This window comes from Peromyscus eremicus, chromosome 4, assembly GCF_949786415.1.
Source record: "Peromyscus eremicus chromosome 4, PerEre_H2_v1, whole genome shotgun sequence".
Classification (NCBI taxonomy): domain Eukaryota; kingdom Metazoa; phylum Chordata; class Mammalia; order Rodentia; family Cricetidae; genus Peromyscus; species Peromyscus eremicus.
The window spans coordinates 146,641,268-146,666,848 of NC_081419.1; the positions used below are offsets into that span (position 1 = coordinate 146,641,268).

General features: G+C 51.3%; 1 protein-coding gene across 1 annotated transcript in view; it reads right to left on the bottom strand.

Moving 5' to 3' along the window:
• Positions 1-9,798: 9,798 nt before the first annotated feature.
• Positions 9,799-25,581, bottom strand: part of Bmp7 (bone morphogenetic protein 7) — a 75,448-nt gene continuing 59,665 nt past the window's right edge. Inside the window, exons 4-7 of the mRNA XM_059261993.1 lie at positions 19,968-20,165; positions 15,755-15,831; positions 14,223-14,333; positions 9,799-11,765 (exon numbers count right to left, since the gene is read on the bottom strand). Coding sequence (XP_059117976.1) covers positions 11,616-11,765; positions 14,223-14,333; positions 15,755-15,831; positions 19,968-20,165 — 536 coding nt within the window. The 3' untranslated portion in view covers positions 9,799-11,615. The remainder of the gene's footprint in view (positions 11,766-14,222; positions 14,334-15,754; positions 15,832-19,967; positions 20,166-25,581) is intronic.

The window sequence follows — 25,581 nt, forward strand, 5'->3', positions numbered from 1 at the left end:
AGCAGGAGCCTTAGAGGCCTGGAGACTGGACCCAAGGTGTGTGGATGGACGGCGGCTAAGACTAAGCCAGGAAGGAAGACTCACAGGACCCAAGGAGCCCTGGGACTTAACTTGAAGGCTGAGGAAGCCGCTAGTGTCTTCTTGCTTAAGATATATACACTTATACTATTTGATAAGCATGTTTTTGTTTTGTGCATATATTTTCACCCATATATTTAGCTCGTTTTCTCATTGTACAGATAGGCGCTCACTGGAAATAGTCTTAATGTTACAGGAAACAAATGTGCCCAATATCCCACCTGCCCAAGAAAACTAATGTTGGTATATTGTCTTTCAGTATCTTCTCCATGTGTTTCGGTTTAGTGTTAACTTGTTTTGCTTTGTTTGGGAGTGGGATTTGAGACAGGGTCTCATGTGGCTCAGACTGCTCTGGAACTCACTATTGTAGCTAAAGTTTTCCTGCCTGGCCCATAGTAAGGACAAATCTCTCTCACCTGCCAGTCCCACAGCCACTCAGACCCAACCAAGTAAACACAGAGACTTATATTGGTTACAAACTGTATGGCCGTGGCAGGCTTCTTGCTAACTGTTCTTACAGCTTAAATTAATCCATTTCTATAAATCTACACCTTGCCATGTGGCTCGTGGCTTACCGGCATCTTTACATGCTGTTTGTCATTGTGGCGGCTGGCAGTGTCTCTGACTCAGCCTTCCACTTCCCAGCTTTATTCTCCTCCTTGTCCCACCTATACTTCCTGCCTAGCCAATGGCCAATCAGTGTTTTATTTATTTCCCAATCAGAGCAACACATTTGCCATAGAAAACATCCCACAGCACTTCCCCCTTTCTTTCTTTTTTTTTTTTTCAAAAAGGAAGGTTTTAACCTTAACAAAGTAAAATTACATATAATTTGGAAATTTGGGTGTAGCTTCTCTTACTACTTGCTGCTGGAAGGGGGCGCTCTATCTTAGGGGGACACAAAGAAAATTTTAGGATCATGGAGTAGTCCGTGAGGCTGTATCGTCTGAGCCAGTTGCCTTGAAACCATTCTGGATGTTGGATCATCTGGGCCATGGTGTCATCGGAGACCTTTCAAGGGGTCTTGGCTGGTCAAACCTGATGTATCTTAATCTGGAACAAATCCATAGCCTCTGGCTTTCTGTGGGAACAAAAGCAGAGACTCTTTTCCAAAGCAACATATCCTTATATCCAAATTTTGAAGTCAAGGTACCTTTAAAATATACATTTTGGCATAACTCAACAGCTTTTACAATCAAATGTTTTTCTGCAGTTAAAAATTCCAAAGACAACACAATCTAGATTCTCTGTGTAATATTCATCTTCACGTGGCTTATTTTTTATATTAATTTTACTGTCTCTTTAAAGACTTTATTTTTTTAAACTATGTATTTGTTTCTATAACTGTATATATCACCTTTTTTGTCTCTTTCAAGCCTACATATATTTTACACATATTGTAAACTCCTACATCTGAATCTGTCTTATTGTGAATCTATTGCTTTAAACTGCAGCACCTGTGGCTGCTGGCTCCGCCCACCTCAGCTTCCCAACATGGTGGTGGTACGGTACGTTTACCACCAGCTCTGGGAGCTATCCTGGGTCTATGCTTTTATCCAAGCAGCATGTAGCCCAGAAACCTCTTTTTTTGTTTTGTACTAGCAAAGTCTAAATCCACCACGCAGCTTAATGTGCCACTTGGAGAGGCCTCATTTCCGCCATACGCAGGTCAAGCGCGCACCCTAGGAACCCACAAGTAGCTCAAACCAGCAGCTGCCGCTCATTTGAGAGAGACAGTTAGGAACTGTTTTTAGCTCCGTTTTAGAATCTTTTTTCTCAGTTTTTAGGTGGAAACTCTTGCCACCATGTTGGACGCCATTTGTAGCTAAAGTTTTCCTGCCTGGCCCACAGTCAGGACAAATCTCTCTCACCTGCCAGCCCCACAGCCACTCAGACCCAACCAAGTAAACACAGAGACTTATATTGGTTACAAACTGTATGGCCGTGGCAGGCTTCTTGCTAACTGTTCTTACAGCTTAAATTAATCCATTTCTATAAATCTACACCTTGCCATGTGGCTCGTGGCTTACCGGCATCTTTACATGCTGTTTGTCATTGTGGCGGCTGGCAGTGTCTCTGACTCAGCCTTCCACTTCCCAGCTTTATTCTCCTCCTTGTCCCGCCTATACTTCCTGCCTGGCCACTGGCCAATCAGTGATTTATTTATTGACCAATCAGAGCAACACATTTGCCATACAGAACATCCCACAGCACACTATGTAGCCAAGAATGACCTTGAACTCCTGAGCCTCCTACTTTTAACTTCTGAGGACTGGGATTACAGCCATGCACCCAATTCTACCATCTTTTTCTGTACGGAATCTGGATGAGAGTAAGGGGCTCGGCCACAGATGGCTAAGCAGGAGGCTTGTTGGGTCAAGTTGGCTTCAGGGGAATGGCAGGGCCAGGGCTGCCCAGGAAGAGGTTGGGTGGGAGGCCATGTAGAGGAGACTGGGCAGTGAAGCCAGAGAAGGAGGACATCCCCCCTTCACTGGGACATCCCAAGGTGCAGCTCACTGGACAGGTTTGGAGTTGGGGTGAAGAGTGCTTGAGACTGATCTTAAGAGATTAGAGATGGAGGTGCCTCAGAAGTGGGGGGCAGCTTTGTCTTATGGACGTCAATGGGCAAGTGGGACCTTACAAGAAGATGCCTATATGGCCAGAGGATGGCTCCACAGACCAGAGTGAGCAGAGAGCCCTTGAAAGGCGTCATAAACCCCCGTGAAGGCCTCTGGGCACATCTGTGAAGTCCCCCAGCCAGGTGGGTGCAGGTGAGCCCTGGACTGGCCAAGGCTAGCAAACTGGCCCAAAGAATCCAGAGTCTGGATCGGAGGTACTTCTGCAGGGTCCAGGGCAGTTGGAGGGACCCAGACCCAGGTCTCTGGAGGAACTGGGAGCAAAGCAGAGAAGTTAAGTCATAACTGCCTCAGTTTCCCAGTGGATGTTCACAGTGTACCCAGGGAAAGGGGATTCTGTGACCATAGGGCATGGGGGATGGTCACCAAGGTTAAAAGAGAGTTGGGAAGGGTCATTTCCATGGATGTGAGCAGTGGAGAGAAGAAACACACGGTCACTGTCTGTGTCAGCAGGAAACAGGAAAGACACAAACTTCCACGGGGCCACCGCCCCAGCGGCAGAGAGACAGGTTCCTGCTTGTTCAGATCAGTCAAGAGTGCTCAGGAGTAAAACGCAGAGGCAAGTTTATGACATCAGCCTCCCTGCCCATCTTACAGGTGTGAACACAGGCTCAGAGGGAGCACTGTCAGCCCAGTGTCCACAAACAAGAGTCCCCACCCTCACCCACCTGCCTCCTGCTTGCTGCTTGACCAACGGCACTTCCAGTCCCTCGCTCAACCTGTTCTCCACCTATTGGGAGCAATGAACAATTGTGCTCAGGAGAGAGGGTGGTCTCACCCGTATGTTCCTCCAGGGTTCCCTGCCTCTCTCTAGTCAGTGTGGCCAGGCCACCTGTATTTAAAGTATGACCATACTGAGTCAACCCAGTATGTCTTCACTTCCCTGCCCCAAACCCACTGGACAGTATTGCATGTGTGGAGAGCAGTGAGCAAAAGGAAGGTGATGGAGATGCAGATGGTGGTGGTGGTGGTGATGATGGTGATGGTGCTGATGGCAGTGATGGTGATGATGGTGATGGTGGTGCTTGCTGATGGTACTGATGGTGATGATGGTGATGGTGGTGATGGTGAAGATGGTGATGGTGGTGGTGGTGATGGTGGTCATGGTGATGGTGATGGTGATGGTGGTGATGGTGGTGGTGATGGTGGTGATGGTGAAGATGGTGATGGTGGTGGTGGTGATGGTGGTCATGGTGATGGTGGTCATGCTCATGGTGGTCATGGTGATGGTGATGGTGATGATAGTGATGGTGATGGTGGTGGTGGTGATGGTGATGGTGGTGGTGATGGTGGTGGTGGTGATGGTGGTGGTGGTGGTGTCAGTGCTGGCAGTGGTAGGCATATTGACGATGGCAGTAAATGTGATGGAGCTAATGGTGTTGTCAGCTCCACACTTGTTCGGTGCTCACTCTGAACCAGGCACATCGCTGAGCACTGAACATATTAACTTATTTAGTCCTTCCACCCTTTCTGTGAAGTTCAAAATGGTTTCCACGCATGAGAACCAAAGCAGATTATGGAGCTCGCCCAAGGTCACATAGACGGTAAATGTAGTAGAGACAGAAACTAGGGCGGCTTGTGTGTGCTCAGTCAGACGGCCATCAAAAATGAAGCTAACTGCAGTAGCAGGGAGGCTGAGGCAGGAGACTGGTAAGTTTGAAGCTAGCCTGGGCTACATCGCTGGACTCTGTGATAGAGTAAGTCAAAGAAGTTAGAGGTGGAGGATGAAACCTGTTGAATTATAAAACAACACGGAAAAGGGGTGGGGAAATACCCATAGGCAAGTCTAACAAATGTCCACAATGTCCAGGAGGAAGAGTGGCTTTCTGGGGAGTCTCTCCTCTTCCTGTGTGCCCTTCTTTATTTCCAAATCATGGCTAGGGAAAACCAAATGAGGTCAGGAGGAAATGCTGCAGGTGAGCCAGCTACAGCCGGGAGATGCGTGGACGTGGTGCTGAGGGTAAGCATCCCTAACCAGCACAGCTGGACGAAGGCTGCGCTGTGAGTCAGTCCCCGGATGTCCCTTGACCTCAGCCCCAGCTGGGTGGGCAGAACTGCAAAATGGCTCAAGGTGCCTGTCACAGACCAGGTGCGCCTTCTCTCGGTTGCTGACATCATACTGCACAGGCAGGTGCCAAACCTGATGGACTATTTATACCCTTGGAATGTCATCAAGACAGCGGACATGAAGATCTGCTCGTTCATCAGGGGCTCCCAGCCACTTCTCCATCTGGGCCCCAGAACTCCATGAGGACCTGCTCAGCATTATCAGCAGGCCACTCCAGAGATAAGCAGCCTTAACTCGGCCCCACTAATGGTATTATTTTAGGGACCACTCAAAGGATAGGCTGGAATGGAGGCCCAGGTCGCCTGTCACTCTCTCCATCACCGACACTCTGAATAGGTCAAACAAAGACCAGCACTTGTATGAGCAGGGTGGGGGCGGGGGGCCACTGGAGAGAATACCCAAGCTGAAAACAGCACCTCCCAAAAGGCAGCTGGGAAAGGAATGTGCTCAGAATGCCTCCGCCTCTCACAACACTCCGTGGTGAACAACTCCCAGGCCACAGTCAGGGTGGAGACACAGAGCTCCTACCACGCAACTCTGGGTTGAGGGGACATGTTAAAGCCTGCTCAGACAGCCCTCTGGCCGTCTCTGGATTCTGTTAGGAAGGGTCAGAGCTCAAATGTGTAATTTTCTGCTTCCTTCGCCGATTGAAACCATTTTTATGCAAACACAACTGTCAGTTAAACTGAACATCCACCACCAAAGGTCAGGTATGAAGGTAGAGACCTCTGAGTTCATGGTGGCCAGGCTGCTTGACCTCAACCTCCACCATCATCCCACACCACACTCACGTAAATTGTCTTTGGGGATTATTTAGTCTGTTATCCACGGCTTGCTTATGCCATTAAACAATGACGTGAGTTTGGGCAAACAGGCGGCTAAGGTCAGATGTGTTACTCTTAGCGTTGCGGTCACTTCCTTTCCTGCAAGAAGCAGAGGAAACAGCTACAGTGTGGAATGAAGGCCATGGCTCCCTCAGAACTCATACTGGGCACACCTGAGAAACGGCACTGGTGACCCCCAAACACTGCTCAGTACCGCCAGAACTGCAGAACAAAATCCCACTGAGTTGTCTAGCCTTGACATGGGAAGAGAAGGCTCAAGAGACCAGTATTAAGGTCACGTGACTAGTTGGATCAGTGCCCACATCTCCTGACTCCTAGTCTCTTATTAACATCTAATTATCAAAACACCTCCAGTCAGCTGTGCTATGCGCCGAGAGCTTCCAAGCGGTGACACAGTGGATAACATCCCTGGCCATCAGTGGCCTCTGGGCCAGCACACCTGCTCCTTCAGTCCGGGGAGCTGAAAGTTCTGCTCTCTTGACCCAAGGTTGGCTCACCATAAACTTGAATAGGGTGGACAGGGCTTGCTGTGAATGACAAGAGATGTTCTGGTCATCCCTATCAAGGAATTCCAAGGGTATCAGAAACTGTGCTGGATCATGCACCTAATCTTTCTTCTTATAATTATTAGTATTTATAGGTTACTAACTGCTTTTTTGCATTGGGCATTTTGCATGCATATGTCTGTATATACATGCATGCAGTGCCCGAGAAGGCCAGAAGAGGGCATCAGATCCCATGGAACTTGAGTAACACACAGTTTTGAGAGGTCACGTAGGTGCTGGGATTTTGACCCTGCCTTCTGCAAGAGCAGCCCAGTGCTCTTAACTGCTGATTCATCTCTTCAGCCTTCTGCCCATCATTTTTAGGAGACTTTGGCAGTGGCGGCGGGGGGCGGCGGGGGGGGGGGGGAGTTTAAACGACTGCACCCAGCTCATCAGAAGCCCACCCCTATCCTCTGCCCTGACCCTGCTTTTCACATTGACCCTGCCCACTTCCCTCCACCCACCTCTGAAGGCCCTAGCTTGAGTAGATCTTTCCTCCTTCTGGGATCCCTGGGTAATTCCTGTGAGACCTTGCTGGTGTCTGACCTTTTCCTTGATGGCTTGCTTATTGTTCACCTTCCAAGAGCTTGTCCTGCCCAGGACAGCACCTAAGGCTCACAGACTCTAAGAATGTCCTTGGTGAGTGACATGTGATAGATGGCCTACTCTATCCCTTGGCCACAGGATCCGTGGAGCCCCAGGTAAAATAAAAATATGGGGCACTTGTCCACAAACATTAATCAATTCAAGCCGGCCACAGCAAAACACATAATTACACTCAGGGCCCTTTGGAGGGTGGAGCCTGTGCCCTAGCTGAATGGTGGGTAGGACCAGACTTGAGGTGGGCCAGTAGAGCTGGGAGGGTAATTTCTGGGTGTGACTCAGCCACCATGTTTCATCTGAGCTGATCACAGAGTCAGGGCCTTGTCCTAATAATTGGGAAGACTGCAGGAGTCAGGGAGCACCAGAGTTGGTGGCGTGGGGGCAGCACGGTCCTCCTGGCCAGGTGCACTCTGCCTCCATCCAAGCAGCTGTCGAAACAGCCTTGGAGAGAAGAATGTTTTCCTCTTCTATTTTTATTTCCTCAAATCTGGGACCAAAAGAGGCCAGCGCCAGAGTGCTGAAGGGTCTGAGCCAGGAGAATGGGACTCACAGGCCAATCGGAAATGTCTGAGGAGGTCATCACGCATGTCTTTGGCAGGGACAGACACTCAGCACCCCAAGTATGGGTTGGGACCAGCCAACCTGACAATGTTGAGTCCTAGAAGAGACTGAGGCTGGCCAAGGCTGTCAGCACAAACTCCCTGAGGGGTTTCCCAGTGACATCATGAGTAGTACCCCACTAGGGGCATTATTTTATTGATGCTGTGTGTGAACAGTCGTGCAGGGTCCCATCCAGGGAAGACTACCAGCCCCATGACAACTAGGACCTGTGCTGCTTCCATTACTGAAGCTGGAGCCAATGCAGCCCTTAGGCTTGTCTTGAGCTTGTTCAAGTGCCAAGTACTACTCTTTATGTCCTGAGCAGCCATCCTCCAGACAGAGCAGTGAGGAGCAGGCCACCCGGTGCCCCTCCTAGGCACATCAAGGAGCTGGGCGATGAATGACGTTCTAGAGGATTTGGGGTGACAAATAAGCATTCTAACTGGGTCTTGGTGGGAACCCTGGATTCAGCATAGCCCTGTGATTGTGCATCATGCTCGTTGTCGATTGACACTTCAATGTCCATGCAGCGTCTGTGGGTTCCTGATGTGAGCAATGACGCAGCATTCCAAGAGGCTTGCAAGAACTCTGCCATCTGTCAGACAGGGCCTTCCTTGAATATGGCGGGCATTGTTCCCAAAGAAAGGGCCTCCCGAAGGTAGGGTCAAGGCTGCTAAGCAGTGTGTAGGAAAGTGAGCTGTGTTGGCCCTAGGAAACTGACACTAATCTTCCACAAAAAAACAAAAACAAAAACAAAAAAAAACTGCAGAGGCAAGGACAAAGTGTCCATGAGAGACTCCTCCAGAGGGTACCCCAATGTTCCTGTGAGAGGTCCTCCAGAGGAGACCCCGTGGCACCGACACCCCTCCCTGCTCCCACAATGTCCACCAGGCCAGGGGAGAAGGGAGGGACCACAATGGGTAAGTTGCTTGCTCAGGCCAGCAATCATGGGGAATCCAGGTCAAGGCCATGTCCAGAGGTGCAGAGCCTCAAACAGTCTGGAAGCAGGAGGCAGGCTCCATGCTAAGGGTGCAGTTCAGAAACTCAGCCTGGATTCAAAGCCCGGAGTCAGTAACCCCTACTTCCTAAACAGCTCTAGGAAATTCCGACTCTGGGGAGCCTGGGTTTCAGAAACGGTTAACTGGAGGGCTTTAAGCAAGGTCTGTCACCTGTTGGTGCCCAGTACTAAACAGCACTTGGCAGAAGTGGAAGCCAAAAGAGTGGAAAGGGGAGAGGAGGTAAGTACATCTGGTCTACCACACATGATGGCCACAGGGTCTGCCGAGGGCTGTGGGAACGGGCCAGCTTACGACAATCATAAAAGCTACTTGCCTGTCCTGAAGCTCAGAGTAGCCTTCATTTTCTTATTCCTTCTGGGACTTGGGCACAAATAGATGTTCAACTGCCATTTTTAAAATGTCAACTGACCTCACCCCTTTGTGGAAGAGGCAACGGAGTGTGGTGGTGACTGGGGCGCTGGCATCTCTGGTCAGCTAGGAACAGCACCCAGGGAGGAACCAGGTGGCCCACTCTGTCCACGGCTCAAGAGAAACCCAAACTTCGGATTTGCAAAAACATACTGGCAACGAATTTGTGTTTTTAAAAATGTGTAAACACCCCTGGGGGTGGGGTTGAGAGGATAAGGCACATCTGGGAGGCCACATCTGGACCTCCGGTTTGTGGCTCTGGTCTTCAGCCTGGAAAACAGAACAAAAGCTAAATTGTCAGGACAGTGACAGCAGGGGTTTAGAAACTGCAGGGGCTGGAATGTGTTAGGAGCGGTTGCTGGGTCTGAGTCAACAGGGGAAGACAGAGCAGCCTGTCCAAGTATCGGCTGGGATTCGAGAAACATCCATCAGGTGACCTTCGTGCACACTTCAAAGACAGATGGAGCCAGATGAGCGCTGCTCCAAGCCTGATGGGGCCCACACCCTATCCAGGCCTGCGGTGGGCCACCTACCTCCACAGCTGGCCTGCAAGGGCAGCCCCCAACCGTCCGGGTGACGGGCACTGAATGACGCCAGCTGTGAGGCCAGTGCTGCTTTTAAGTTTGGGGTATACACCCCCTTTCCTCTCTTGTGCCTCTATTTTATTGGGATGACTAAATCCTTGACTATGTTAGCAGTAAACACAGCTAATTTACCCCCTACCTCTTTGAAGCAGCTGCTGACAGCTGGGCTGTAATTCAGTCAAGGATCCTTGCCATCCAGCCTACCAAACTCACATTTGTTGCTTGGTTCGGCTCTCCTGCTTGGAGCCCCATGCAGCTGCACCAAACATTGACGAGCACCCGCTTCCCCCTGGGCCTGGATGATAAACATTCCATTAATGGTAGAGATCAAGGTCGCAGGTTCTCAGCAAATGAAACTCCAATGTCCAGCAGTCCAGGGGTGAGGGGAAAGACAGAAATACACACATGGGTCTGACAACCAGAACCAAACGTCTCCTTTTATTGCAAAGTCAAACCCCCTTTTACTCTATTTATACAGATTTTCCACTAAGGACCACTTTATTCAACAGCTATGGGTACATCGGTCCGACTGTTAATAAATAGTCTTAAATAAGAAAACAAACAGATTGAAGGAAAGTGACCCCATTGTCCTCCATGAGGAGCCTGAAGAACTTCAGATGGAAATAAATAATTTCTTTGTCTTGTCATAATTATTTACACATTTAAATGTACAAAAGACACTGACTGCGGGCGGACTAGGGCCATGAGTAGTAAAATGTGTACCATGAGGGAGTCACACAAAAAGCCCCAGATCTGCCAACACACAAAACAAATTACAAGAAGAAATGTTCTTCCCTCCATTGACCAGGCAGAGTGGAGGCTGCAGCCCAAGCTACTGAAGAAGAAAACTTTTAAACAATAATAATAACAGAAGAGAACCCAGTGTTTCCAGGATCACAGACAGAGAGAACTGGTTCCCCACGTGACCAGACACTACAGGGCCATGGGTCCCACCTGGCTAACCCCATTCTTTGTGTGGATGCAGGAAACATTGGCAGACAGTCCAGCCCTCACCACAGCCTTGCATTTGAAGCTAGGAGCTGGTGCATGATGGTTAGGGCACCAGAGACCCAGGTAGAGTGGGCTCGCTTGAGCCATGACAGAAATGCCACCTGAGGCAGGAAGCGTGGTTAGAAGGGTGCCTCTAAGTCCTTCTAAGTCCAGTACAACCCTGAACCCAGTCTCCCTCAAACTGAGGAACCAATTTGTTGCAGGGCCTTCTGATAGGGGTTGAGAGTGAGGAACGGCAGCCATATGGTGTGTGGCCAGAAAGGCCTTATTTATAGGACACTGCCCCGAATACCTGCACCCGTGGGCTTTGGGCATCCGGTGCTTCCTCACATAGGGGTGGAGTGAAAACTCTGTCCTACCCTCTGTCTTTGTTTACTTTGAATTTCCTCATTATTTCCTAGCACAGGGCAGGAATTGGGGCCGAGGGGCTGGCAGAGCCATTCCAAAGTCTGTGTGTGTTTCACGTGTGTGTGTGGGGGTGGGGGTGTGTCCCTCCCTCCTGCTCCACCCCAGCATACCTCCTTTGAGGCCAGTACTCCCTGGTCTCTTCTAAGCAGACATCCCTCCTTCCCCTCCCTACACGGTGGATTTGGGCAGTTCTGGGTAAACACTGGGCCCTGCAGCCTCAGAAGGAAACCAGATGAAAAGGAGGGGGCCTTCCCAGCCTCCACAGGCCCCAGCTTCTGTTTATGAAGTCAGAATAAACCAAGGAACGGGGATAAATTGTTTAGGAAAATATATCTGTAACATCCTAACCATTTTCATTCATGGGTTTTATTGTGACATGTTGTTACAGGGACTTCTGCCTGGTTCTTCTTCAGCACAGACGTAAGCGCCCACACTGGCTGCGCCTTTCCTCCTGCTGCAGCGGATGGCCTGGCTGAAGGACACTCCCAATTAGCCCTCAAGGACTCAGAGCGCCACAGGGACCATGTGGCCAGCAGTCTCATTCTTGGAAGGTATTTTTCCTGCTGAATGTTGCCTGTGGCAGCTTGTAGGATCTTGTCCATAATGTGCCAGAATTAAAGCCTGCTTGCCAGCCACTGGGCGCTCAGGCTTCTCATGCCTTACGTATTTCCAGGTGGGGAGGTGAGGGGAAGGCTCAGGAGAGGTGGCTGATCTGTTCGCTTCTCGCCAAGGTGGGCAGTGAGAGACTAACGGTGAGACACCACAGATCTGGAACAATGTGGCCCCAAAGGGTCAGGCTCTCAGAAGAGGCTAGTGGCAGCCACAGGCCCGGACCACCATGTTTCTGTACTTCTTCAGGATGACATTGGAGCTGTCGTCAAAGTAGAGGACAGATATAGCGTTGAGCTGAGTGGGTGCACAGCAAGGCTTAGGTACCGTGTCCGGGTTGATGAAGTGAACCTGCAGCCACCAACATAAATCATGGTGAGAGGCGGTGAGGCCTTCTGCGGGCTTCTACAGTTCTCCAAAGAACGTCTACTGCCTGGCTAAGATGACCATAAATGACAGGTGAGCACGTCTCATGACCCAGCTCAGCTCAGGACTCGCCTCCACTGTGCACGTGAAGGAACCAGGACCCACAGTTCTCCCGCACATATCTAATGTGGGAGAGACAGCTTGGGATCCAAACTGAAGACCTTCCTGACTGCTGCCCATTCAAAAAGCGCTCTGTCTGAAGGGATGGGTTGTAGCTCAGAGGCAGAGTGCTTGCTGAGCACACACAAGGTCCTAGGTTCCATCCCCAGCATCATGACAATGACAAAGAGAGGGCTGTTTTGCTCACAGGTACTCGTGCACCACACAGGGGTTCAGACAAGAAAAAACCCAAACGCCTTGCAGTTACCATGTAAGTACCCTTGACAAGCAAAGTCAACCTGGAGTAGGCAGCAGGGATTAGGGAGGAGTGGAGCCAACTGAAGGGAGAGGCCGCTACTCATCCAGGCTGACCCCAGCCCAGCTGACTAATCCATGTCATTAGGTGAACTCGGTACTTAAGATAGGCCAGAGATTCAGTTCTCGTGTGCTACTGGTTTGTTTAAGATAGGGGCTCTTATATCCCAGGGCTGGCCTTGAACTTGCTGTGGAGCCAAAGATGATCCTGAATTTCATATCATCTAGCTTCCACCTCCTGAATGCTGGGTTGAAATGATAGACCTAAACCACCGCACCCAGTTTATTCAATACTAGGATGCTCCAGAGAAGGATTTACCCCTGGTCCACGTGACCACAGAGGCCTCCTCCCTCCAGCACTGGATACTTCCATGGTGAAATGCTAAGGGAGGAGGCTGTGCCCCTGCCCCTGGGCCAGGAAGGCAGTGGTGAAGGATGCTGGAGAAGGGCCCTGAAGCCACAGGACAGGACACAACACCTTCCGGGTTTTCAGAGCAGGTCCGATAAACCGCACTGGCAGAGCACGAGGTCCAGACAGCAGTTTATAGTCCAGGGGGAGGGAAAATATTGGAAAATCAGTACTTAAAGACATCCCTTGCTAGCCGGGTGCTAGTGGTGCACGCCTTTAATCCCAGCACTCGGGAGGCAGAGGCAGGCAGATGTCTGAGTTCCAGGCCAGCCTGGTCTACAGAGCAAGTTCTAGGACAGCTAGGGAAACCCTGTGTCGAAAAAAAAAAAGATATTCCTTGCTGCTGGTCTTGGGGTGCAGGCCTGTAATTCCAGCTACTCAGAGTCTAAGGCAGGAGGACCACAAGGTCACAGTGAGATCAAGACCAGGCCAGAAAGTTTAGTGAAACCTAAGGGCTAGGGACACACCTATGGTAGAGAGTTTGCCGAACATGCATGAGGCTCTGGGGACCAGCCTCTTAACCATAAAAACAAGTGCAGGAGAAAAAGAGAGAGAAAGGAAGAGAGAGGAGGGAGGGAGTGGTGGGGACCCTTCCTCTGCCACAGGGTAAAGCTTGGACTAAATGAAGGGCATGAGTGAGCTTTCTGTTCAGGACTTACAAGTTTGGCATGAGTTAAACATAAATCTGAATAACAAACAGAACTTCGAGGAAGAGGATCATGTGGTGAGCTCTTCAGCACCAGAATTCAAACCAGCATGGATGATTGGTTGTTGAGAGAAGGCCAGACAACATCCACTGCAGAGAGCAAGGCTGCCTTGGGCCTGGATAGAGCAGCATCAACCCGAGGCTTCGTGCACCAGCATGGGCTCAGCGCACCCTCCCATCACTTGGCTCTTCCCAGTGACCCACAGAGGGGTGACCAGAACCAGCAGCTGCCTCCTGCCCTCTTCCCTTTCATCCACTCTCTCCCTCTGAAACTCTCATCTGCTCAGTTGACCATTTCCTCCCCTGGTCAGGAAAGCCCAAGGTCAAGAATACGGAGCTATCCCCTGCCGTGTCCCCAGCCCCTGGCACACAGCAGACAATCAACAGATAAAGCCTCTCAAATTACTGAAACTTCATGTTCAACTTCAAAGCTGGGAAAGAAAGTCATGAGCTGGCAAAGGGGGCTGTGGTCCTGACAAACTGAAGTCTACCTATTGCAGGAGAGGGCCAGAGGCTGGGGGAGGGCCAGGAGCTAAGTCCTGTTTTATCATAACACAGTATGGCATGCTGACACTCAAGAGGATGGTTCCCACCAGGAGGGGATCCAGTCTTCAGCGAGGCACAGTGATAGGGTCCAAGATAGACACACACACACACACACACACACACACACACACACACACACAATCATCTTTATACCACTATATGACTAAAATATATCTTTTTAGCCTTTTATACAGCAGGTACCCACAAGAGTCTTGACATACTTGGACAGACAGCTGCTCAGGCCCTGGATAAAGGCAGTAGGAGCCACTCACACCCCCCATAGGCCACACCCTCAGGAGGCACCCACCAGTGTCTGGACAATGGCGTGGTTGGTGGCATTCATGTAGGAGTTCAGAGGGAAGGCACACTCCCCCTCACAGTAGTAGGCAGCATAGCCTTCAGGTGCGATGATCCAGTCCTGCAAAGAGAGGGGAGTGAGGCCCCGTCTTACCCAGACCCTGCAGAGCCCAGGGCAGGGTCCCACTCCTGTGTGTCCCACCTCCGTGTGTCCTTCCTCACGTTCAGGAGACCCAGGCTCAGACTATGTTCTTCTGGGTTGTGGAGTCCCTTCAGGGGCAGGGAAGTGAGTGTGGTATTTTGTGAGGTCAGCAGAAGAGAAGAAAAAGAACTCAAGGCTTAGAGGGGACACCCTTGCGTTGTGTTGCATCTCCTGGACCAGAGGTGCAGGAGCAGCAGGGAGTGAGCCACGGGTCAGAGGCCACAACTAGAACATTCCTGTCTCTGCTAGGGGTGGCATGCCTCAGCTTGCCCCCAAGTGTGTCCGTCTCACAGCCTGGGCCTTGCACCCACTGGGTAAGGACAGCTACAAATGAAACCCAGCAGAGTATGGTAAAGAGTTCAAACATTTGAATTCTGTCTGTCTGTTTGTTTGCACCTTCTTGTATGTATGGGTTCAGAGTGAACATTGTAGATGACAACATTTTGTTCCATTGTCAAAACAGGGCATGCCTGTGGATCTAAAGCAAACCTCCCTGCCCGGTGCACCTTCTTGAGCAAGAGGCTAGTGACCCTCTGTGGCTCGGGTAATCCAGACAGGGTATTCTGGGAGCCCTGGAAATGTTGTCACGCTGCTCCATAATGCCATACGGTCTAGGGATGGCAAGTGGAGAGCTCCCACTGCAGTAGTGTTCGACACAGCACGCTGGAGAAACAGCATGTGCAAAGCCCTCACTTCCAACACAACAGTCTGCTTGGCTCAGAAACAAACACCCGATCTGAGTCACAGAACGAGGTGGAGGGAGCTGGCCCTCCAGGGCTGGCTTCGAACACACGGTCATATGTGGGAGATGTGGGAAAAGCAGCCAGCCAAGGGTGTGGAACTAGAGTGTACATGAAGAAAAAGTTCACACTTCAGAAGGTAGAAGGTGATGTTTCAAGTTCTGGCCCAAGAGTCAACCGCACCTCGGGTGTCATGGGACGTCATGGATGTCTGCAAGTATTCAGTCCAAGGCGTTCTCTCAGGTCAGGGCTCCTGGCATCGGACATCTCACCAGTAAAGACAAGAACTATGGACTGGCCTGGGACTGAGCTGGTAGAGTGCTTGCCTAGCATGCAGGGCATTCTGGGTTCCGTTCCCAGCATGGTACAAACTAAGCATGGTGGCACACTCCTGTGACCCCAGCACTTGGGAGGTGGATGTAGGGGAGTCCAAGGTCATCCTAGGCTACACAGTGAGTGTGATGCCAGTCTGGGACATATGGGACCCTGTCCCTGAGGGGGAAAAAGACATAAACTGTGACACACTGCACCCATAGAGACAGCCTTGTGGCTGGCAGGGACAGAGAAAGCCCCAGTGTGTGGGGACTCAGCCACACTTACCTGCCAGCCGAGGTCTCGGAAGCTGACATACAGCTCATGTTTCTTACAGGCTTGCCTCTGGTCACTGCTGCTGTTCTCTGCATGGACAAGGAGAAAGACCCGGGAAGGAGAGAGAAACACACCCATGCTCAAGTCTCTCTGGTTCTGCAGTGGGGGAGCAGCCACTGGACTTGGGGGCTGAAGGACAGTGATGGCTCAGAAGCCAGTTTGAGGACCTGCAGCCTTCATGTCACCCTGACCCTTAGTAGAGGCCCCCCAGTCTGCTCAGACTATCCTGCTTCCAGACCACTCTGCCTGAGGAGGCCCACCGAGTCAGTCCCAAGACGCTCATGCACCTGCAGGTCCAGGAGGTCCAGAACCAAGGATGGGGACACCATCAGGAAGAAACCACGGAAAGCTCATGGCCCCCAACAGCAGCAGCTGAGTTTCCTTAAAGGCCAGGAACAGTGTGCTTGGGTGTTCTAGAAGGATGTAAGTTTGTAGCATTTGGTCTGGTGACTGCACTTTGTAAACACTGTGGGAATCTGTCTGTCTGTCTTTCGTGCAGAGCTGTGGGATCTTCCTCTACTCTGCAGCTGCATAAATGGTTGGTACTTACTTAATGCCTGTCTCCACCTGACTGTCCTAGCACTTTCCATCATCTGTCCTTGCACATAAAGCCCAGGTCCCTGGTCTACACGATAGAGCCCTACAGGTCAGGTGCCTGAGCGCTCAGGCGACTCCTCATCCCCACATACCCTACCACCTCCCAAATGTGATGACTGCTCCCTCGGAGCCCACTGACAGGCCATAGGGTGTCTGGTGACAAGTGACACATCCCTCAGAGTCGGCTTCTCTGGATGCATAGGAATTCCACCTGCACAGCTCTGAGGTCAGGAAGAAATAGCACAGGTCAAGGCTGTCTCAACACAAAGGTCAAGGGCCAGGGCACTATCAGAGCACAGTCCACAGAGTGGGACAACTGGTCTACCTTCTGGAACAGCTATGGAGTGGCTATCTAAGGGGCCATTCACCACTGTGGCAAAGCTGGGGGCTGAAGCTAGCACTATCCACTCCACAAGCCCTATTCCCCTTTCCTGTGGAGAGGCAGGAAGGAAAGAAAGAAGTGGACCACCTCCTCAGCCCAGGGTGAAGCAGTCTGAGCAAGGTAAAGTTCTGAGTAGGATCGCTGGGGCCAGATTGCCCACAGCTCCCAGTCCTGAGTCAGGGTGGATCCTGAAGTGAGATGTGAAAAAAACGCTGTGATAATTAGCGATATCTGTCACATGCTGGAAAGGAGCAGATCCCAGTGAAGATCTTTGGTTTAATGTTGGAAGCTAGCTGTGGGTGTGCTATGGGGGATGGACTCTTACTTTTCCTATCGGGGGTTGTGGCCGCCCCAGGAGAAGGTGGTTGGAATTCTCCAGCATTCTCAGGTCCTTCTTAGCAGAAAAGCAAGGGAAAGTAATAAAGGAGACACCTGGTTCCTCTGCCCCCAGTCTGGTTCCACCCACCCCACCCAGTAGAGCAGAGAGCCAGTGAACAGTAGGCAGTGCCAGCCACCAGCCGCTGAACCTCTGAAAGGCCCTGCCCGGGTAGTAGGCAAATTAAGACAGGTGCTCAGACTTGCTTCCACACCCCAGGGTCGGCTGGAGAAGATGGCCAATTAGCAGGGTGTTGGATCGAAGGGGAGAAGGGACCCAGGTTCTCCACCTGTATCTCAATAGCAGTTGGAGCCCTGGAGCAGGGGTGGCCCACAGGAAAGAGACTTCCAGGCAAAGGCATGCTGGGACATGTGTCTCCAGCCGGACACATAAAGGATGATGTGCGTGCAAGAGAGAATTCAACTTGTGTGGCCCATCATGTGAGGTGTGAGCACTTCAAAGGAACTGGGCACACGCCTCCGCACATGCACAGGCTGCCTCACTAAACCAGGGTGGGGCCCCAGTCCTGGAATTTTTTTTATGTTAAACTTCCAGGCAGGGTTTGGAAGAACTTAAAACGAGAGTAGGGAGTTGAAATCTCTAGGAGTAGGCAGAGTCTGAGCCAGACGGACTAGCTGTGATTCAAGGGAGTGAGGACCCTGTGCTGGGGCTATGAAAGTGGGCATTCTGTGGGACACCGTAGGGTGGAGTCCTCAGCATTCCTCTTAGTCCAGAGGCAAACACTGTAGATCTACAAGACAAGGTCGCCTTTGCTGGCATGGGACATACCAGAGCTCTTTGCCAGCTGAGTTTGCAGAGGCTTCTGGGAAGTTTCAGATTCCGGAGCCCTCCTTCACCCTGTTATACCCACCCTTCCTAGGGCACCCAGCACGACCTCACACCTATACTGCACACAGCTTGAAACCATAAAAGTCCCACTCCTGCTTGGGATGGATTTCAAACTCGAAGATGAGACTCCCAAGAGAATATTCCACCTACTTGTGGCTCCAGCTGCCTCCTCCACTACAGTCTCAAAGGTGTCAGAAAAGCTAAACCATGAGGCTTGGTACCCTCAGGGTACACAGGCCTTAGCAATGGGACCAGCCTGACCTTGCTCACAGGCCTCAGCTCAGTTCCCATGGGAACTCTTTCTGCACCCCTGGAATGAGCTGAGTTACCCAGTCACCATCCCCAATCCTGGGCCTATCACCACACACAGATGAAGGTGACAATCACATCTACCTGCCCCAAATAGTTTCTACATCCAGGTTTCCACTACAGAATTCCAGTCCCAGCATAAACAAGGCCTCCAAATATGAAGGAAACTCAGTGTGTTTTTGTTTTGTTTTGTTTTGTTTTATTTCGGGGCTCACAGACCCCTTTGAGATGCCTATAAAAGGCCCTACCTGGCAGAAGAGAATGCTTATAAGGTCTCTATCCACACTCGGGCTGCTGACAGAGCAGGCAGGTGACTCTGCGTGACTGATCAGAACAGCAGCTTTCAGGCTGTGCCTCACCCACAGGTAACCTGTTTAACAGATCAACTGTGCTACCCTGAGTGGCTCCATGATGAGTCTGAATGCTGAGGCAGACGGACTCTGCATCTTATTTATATAAGTAAAGCAGTACCATCAGCCACACCAGAGGGGAGACTTCCGGGTAATTTATTTGTGTCCGTAAACAATGCCATCTAAGAATATAGCTTATGTCAGAAACATCAGGCTCACGAGCTATCCATCATACCAGATGGAACTCTCTCACTGGGCTAGGACACGCTGGCACAGTGACCCAGGCCCTGGTCACTGGTCATGAACCTTGCCCAGGAAAATTGCCATAGGGAAGGACTCTAGCCCCAGCCCCCACCTGCCACCCTCAGCCCTCTGCAAATCAACACCAAAGCTCACCTAGACCTGCATCACTTGGCAGCTCTGCTCTGAAGAGCCCTGAGCTCAGCCTGAGACTCCTTTATCCCCGTAGAGGCTTTCCTTGAGGCGGGGTCGGCTCTGCCCCTCAGCTTTAGAACAGCCTTCTGAGGGGCGCTGCTTCTCCCTGTACTACTCCTTATCCACTCTGCGATGTGTGTGCTAATAAGTCACGTTATGCTACACATGTGCAATGTGTGCTGTGTCGTTAACTGTTAAGTAACTAAGCCTGGCTCACTGCTGCTTAAGGTTGGAATAAGAACCTATGATTGGAAGCGGCCATGTCTACCGAGGGAAAGGGGTATTTGGTGAATTAAAGCCAATGAAATTGGCATAGCCTCTGAATTAATGGTAAGTTCTGATGCTGTGGAAAGAGGATTGTGTCCGTCTATACTTTTGACACAACTCTCTCTACCCACCGAAGTCTCCCCAGGGCACTGGGGGACACACCCCAGAAACAGTAAGGTCCAACCGCCGCAGCAGGTTACCTTCTCCCTTCAGAAATTAAATGACTGTCAATTTCAAGACAAGAGAAAGAATCCATGTGCAATGCAAGGTGACCTGAAGTGGAGGGTGGGAGGGTGGGATGGGGGTTTAGGGCAACGGCCTGGTGGCCTCACTCCTTAGTTCTAAACAGCCCAAACTCCCTTGGGTGTTTCCTCAGAATCCCAAGGCCAGGAGCTGGAAGACTGAGTCAGCCTGGAGCCCTCACAAGCAGGCTTGGTTGATTTGTGCCTAGCCCTTGCCTTGCTTCAAGGTCACCAGAATCCCGGAGAAGCTACATGCTGGACAGGCACGTCCCAGCTCACAGGCTGATCTGTTCTGGAACCATCCACAATGCATTTGCACATATGGTCCCCTCTGGCTGCTCAGACTGCATTGGCCTACCTGCCACACTGGCCATCCTCAGTGCCTCTTGGTTCTTGGGCGTCTTGGAGCGATTCTGGCTGCGCTGCTTGCCCCCAGTGGACCGGATGCTACGTAGATGGACCTCTGTGGCCTTGAAGAAGGCCACCATGAAGGGTTGCTTGTTCTGGGGTCCATGCCGCCCAATCAGGCCCGCCAACTTGGGGTTGATGCTCTGCCCTGCAGAGGAGGTATTCGTTACAGAGGTGTGCAGGGACAGGGAAGGGGTAGGGGCATGATTCTATCCTCACAACCCATTCACTGCTACTCATTCATCCGACAAGGACTATTTGGGCAATTTCAGGAGCTGTTTTAGGGGTGCCCTGCTCTCTGGTGACCCCTGGGAGCATGGGAGGCAGCACACAATCACCCAATGGTGACCCTGACACTAAGAAGCATGAGGATTCTGGCCAAGACCTGCAGGGGGTCTCAGGCTAGTGTGGCCGATGTGCAGCTCACACTGCACTGGCCAGAGTGGGCCACTTGGTTGGCCAAGCTTCAAGGGGCAGGGAATACAACTGTTGTGTGCCAAGGAGGTGAGCATGAATGCCAATGCCTGATGGCAATGGAGAGGCCACCAGAGGAGAGACCAGGTGGCAGTGAGGCGTGACCCCTAAGTATGTGGGAAAGAGCACTATGGGAGACGGGCCCTACAGAAGTAAAGGCCTGGAGAGAAAAGCTGGATTCCAGGAGGATGAGAAAGAGAAGCAGGCAGGTAGGGTGACAAGTGATAACAGGCTGGAGGCACAGATCACCTCCCGGCCTGTGGCAAGCATTCTGCCTGAACAAGGTCTTGGCAAGTGTAAGCCTCTGAGAAACAGCCGGGCCATGCAGGACAGGGCTTCATGCCAGGGGTCAGGGGCTTCGTGAAAAGTAAGAGAGAGGCTACACACCACCACAGATGCCAGGAGCTGCCTGCAGTGGAGGGACTAGGCAGGACCTTCCTGTGCCTAGGGAAGGTCCACAGGCGCTGACCACCGGGTACAGGACTTCTGCCTTTACATGGGATGGGTTGAGCCCTGGTACTTGGGAGCCATCAGCTTGTGGGACGTAGTCACAGATACCCAAAGTGGGACAGGAGGGGACGACAGAAAGCAGAGCTACTGGGCTGGGGACTTAGAGTGTTCTCTATGATGACCTTGGGCTGGCCCTGAGACCGGACAAGGTGAAAGACAGAAGTCAAAGTCCAGGCCGATACAGTTGAACAGACAGAAGGGTTCCAAAGGACCAGCCTGGGGCAGTGGAAGTGAGCACGGTAAGAAGTGATTCTTGGACGCCTTCCCCAGACACCCTCCAGCTGCCTACCTACTGCCCGCTTAACCTTTGGAAAGATGTTGATTTCAACTCTCTGTTTGGAAAGAGATTCACATGAAATTGGGGTTGGGGGAGCTAACCTTGGTGCTGCATGCCTGCCATCTCTGCTACTCTGGAGGTTGAGGCAGGAGGATAGAAGGTTCAGCTCACGTGGGAGACTGAAAGACTTGCTCAAAATAAAAATATAAAGAGGACTTGGGATGGGATTTACCTCAGTGTAGAGTGTAACGTGCAAAACTGTGAGCTCCGCCCTAGCATCACACAGAGAGACAGAGAGACAGACAGACCGACCGACCATGTCCCTAGAGGTCCCATTTACCCATCAGTCAGTTTTCTGCCATGGGAATGAGAAAAAAGACACTTCTGTGAGACTGGCACATCCTTGGCTAAAGCTGTGAAGGCTTTACAAAGATGGGAAACTGAGGCACGGGGCTGGGGAGTGGAACATGGGAGACAAAGTATAGTTTAACTTAACAGGTGCTGTGTGAAATCCCTTCTTGGAACCAAGGGTCAGGGTTGTGGGGGTTGGTTAGGGTTAAGTTAGTGCTAGGGTTAGGGTTAGGGCTAGTGTTAAGTTATTGCTAGGATTGAGTGAGGGTTAAGATTAGTGTCATTTTTCTACCTGAGGCCCTCACCAGGCCTGTGGAGTGAGGACGTCCAGACTCAGCCTGGCTTCCTGGGTTACTCTCCCCTCACTTTAAGAGCCCCCTCCTCCCACCATGGTGTGCTGAGCTCCGCTGTCTGTATTCGGGAATTTGAATCCAGGAGGCTAGACAAATCATGGCAGTTGACTCCAAGTAACCTCTTTCTTTCAAAGAGAATCGAGGGCATTCAGCAGAGTTTGCAGGCTCCCCTAATTAGGAAGGATCATGAAAGGCCTGGAGAGGAGAGAAGTGCTCCTTGAGAGCCTAGAGATCCAGAAACCAGAGTGAGAAAGTACGATCATGAACATCCAGGGTTTATTGACAAATCTTGACTGTCAGTGGAAACAAAGCTCTGGTTATTTCTACAGGGCCGTTTCTAGACTGGGTTAACTGACCTGGGAGGATCTATCCTCAAGGTGGGCAGTATTATCCCTATCTCCAGGGTGGGCTGGTCCTGGAGTCAGTATAAAGAAGAAAGGACACTGAGCATCAGTATTCATTTCTGTCTGCTTCTGGTTGTGGGTACCTGTCACCAGCTGCCTCACACCCCCAAAACTAAGCTTTCCTATGTGGCTTCTGCTGGGCATTTTGTCACATCACTGAGTAAAGTGACTCACCTGCAGGTCCTGGGCTGTCCTTCTTCCCATGGACCAACCATGATGAGCTTTTAAGAAACAGAATTTAAGGTCACACGTGGTGACGAATACTTCAGAGCTGGGAGACATCAGATGAAGACAGTTGTGCGGAGCAGAACAAGACAAGAGAGGCTGTGGGACCTGCCTAAAAGCATGCAGCTCAGAAGCAACGACCCAGGATCCGACCCGGGATGGGGGGGGGGCGCCGCCGCAGGGACGGGACGGGACGACACTTCACCACTGTAGCTACTGCAACCCCAAGTCCAGGGATAGAACCAAGGCCAGCAGAAGGGATGGCTCTGGAGGGCCTTGGGAAGTCACATCAGCTGGTGTCCCCAGGCAGGTCAGACCTGGGGAAGGCCAGCCTTCAGAGCCTCGCTCAGTCCCGGGAGCTAGTGTGGTTTTAAGGGTTCATGTTTAAGAAAACACATTTCCCCAACCCCCACAATTCCCCCCCCCCCCCGCTTTCATCGTCCAGCTCTCCTGCATTCTTGAGCGGGGTCCCCCTTAGTTCATCCATCTATAACACAAGTGAGTCTATAAAAGAAACCATTAAAGCTGGGCCCCGAGGACTTGGGCTTCCCCCCTGGAAGGCTTTTAGGGTGGAATAAAAATGCCTGAAACCCTGATGTCCCTCTGGACCCCTTAAATCCAGGTGCCAAGAGTGGTCCCAGTCCTGTGGCCCTTTTGACCTGCTGGCTGGTGTTGGCAGATGTCAGCAAAGCCACTTCCATTGGTCATAACCTCTGCTAAGCAGGAACCAAACCCACACCTGCCACCAGATGCCTGTGCAGCCTTGACTTCCTCCTGTGTGAAGCAGGATGAGGCCATCGGTCTCGTGTCCCTGCTTCCCTGGTGAATGGCACACTTTGAACCTAGGCAGCTTCGCTCAAGCTGACTGGGCCCTGGCCTCGGGGCTGGGTGGGATGTGGTCTGACAAGAGGCACCTAATCCCATACAATCATTGTCACTGCTCAGGGGTGAGACGTGACCCAGTTCAGCCAGAACACAGAAGAGAGGTGTTCTGGAAATCTCTAGAAAACACGCTTGCTGCTCTAAGGTTCGGGAGAAACGTAACCTCTCAGCAGAGTGCAGGGAGACAGATGGCATTCCAGAAACTGCCTTCATGTACTGAGCCCAGGGAAGCCATATTTTCAAACAAGGGCTACCCGTGGAAGGAACAGCACAGACAGGGTCTCGTGTGACACAGCTGTCACTGGGTCACGTCAGCTCAACCTTCATTCTCACCCCGACCACCACCGTGAACGCCCCACCTCCATGACTAAGTCTAGCCTGGAATTATCTCACCCCCTCCTCAGAGGCTGGCGACAGGCATCATGGGCACACGCCCTCTTTGGGCCTGGCATGGAGCTGACCCTCAGGAGCAAGTGCTGATTCTGTCCTTATTACCTAGTCTGGGGAAAGACTCGGGTTTTCTGTGTAAAGGCTGGAAGACAACCCCACTGCATTTGTTTACCTTCAACAAAAAGCGGGGTCAGGAAAACGGCTGCCGAGTCTTTAGAAGAATTTAAACACACCCTGTTTAGTGACAGCTCACCCTCTTTTTGTTGCCATCTTGCCATTGTGGCTAAATTTAGAATCAGAGACACACCTCAGGGAGTGTCTGTAAAGAGCTCTCCCAAAGGTTTCACTGAAGAGGGAAGACCACCACGAATGTGGTGGGCTGGGGTCCCAGGGGGAGAGAGAGAGCTGGGCCCCAGCATTCATCTCTCTCCTTCCTGACTGCTGACGAACTGTGACCAGCACTTTGTCACAGCTAGGCAGCGAACACAGCCCACACCACACTCGGCGCATGACTTCCTATAGTCCAGAAGCAGAACCCACAGCTATGGCACATGGGAGCAGGATAAGAAGCTGGGGGATGCACCACAGATATGCACCCTTGGAGGGTGCTCTATGCACTGGAGAGTGTTCAAGCAGCCTCACCCAGGACCCCAATGTCACATGACCCCTAAGAAGAAAGGGGTCCTGGATGGAAAGCCATGGCTGGCTGTTACTCTGTCTGCCTTGTCTTAGGTGTTCATATACAAAGTAATCAAAATAAATTAATGAGCTGTGGCTCCCAGGTAGAGCGCTTACCCAGCCCGGAGGAGGCCCTGAACTCATCCCCAGTACTGGCAGATGTTCTGTCATGATGCCCTGGTCTGTTATACACAGTGGTGTGCCTATATATATTCATACACACACACACACATACACACACACACACACACACACACACACACACACACACACACGTACATATTTGATATAGGGTCTTACTACATAGCCCAGGCCGGTCTTGAACCTACAGCCATCCTCCTGCTTCTCCTGAATGCTGAGATTAAAGGCGTAGGCCACCGCGCTGTGCTCCTCACTTTGAAACTGAACAAGGGAGCAGTAAAAAAACGGTGTGTAGACGGACAGTGGTGGTGCACACCTTTAATCTCAGCACTCGGGAGGCAGAGGCAGGGGGATCTCTGTGAGTTCGGAGGTCAGCCTGGTCTACAGAGCGAGATCCAGGACAGCCAGGGCTACACAGAGAAACCCTGTCTCGAAAAACAAAACAAAACAAAACAAGAGGGGTGATGGTAAGAATCCCTTTTCCTTTGAGATGCTTCTGCATGACAGTTTCAATTAGTGTTTGCAATCATTTGTTTTGACTATTTGTGTTTAAACAGCCAGCAAGGCTATGAGTAAGGAAGGCATGGGGTAGAAGTGGATGAATTAATTAATGAAGGCAGAAAGACAATATACATATACTTTGAACCACAAAATCTGTGTCTTTGGCAAAATTAGAAACAATTTCTATTTTAGCCGAGGGTCAGCCGACTGGTGTTCTTCTCCACCCCAAAGCCCACAGACATGCCTATGAAAAGGCAGGTTTGGGAAGTAAGGAAGCAGGCTGCCCCGTCTGAACTTCCGAAAAGCAAGGACTGCTTGCTGCGTGCAGGACCACACTGAAAGCGTTGCAGTCGCTGGTCACTCCAACTCTGCTGGCAT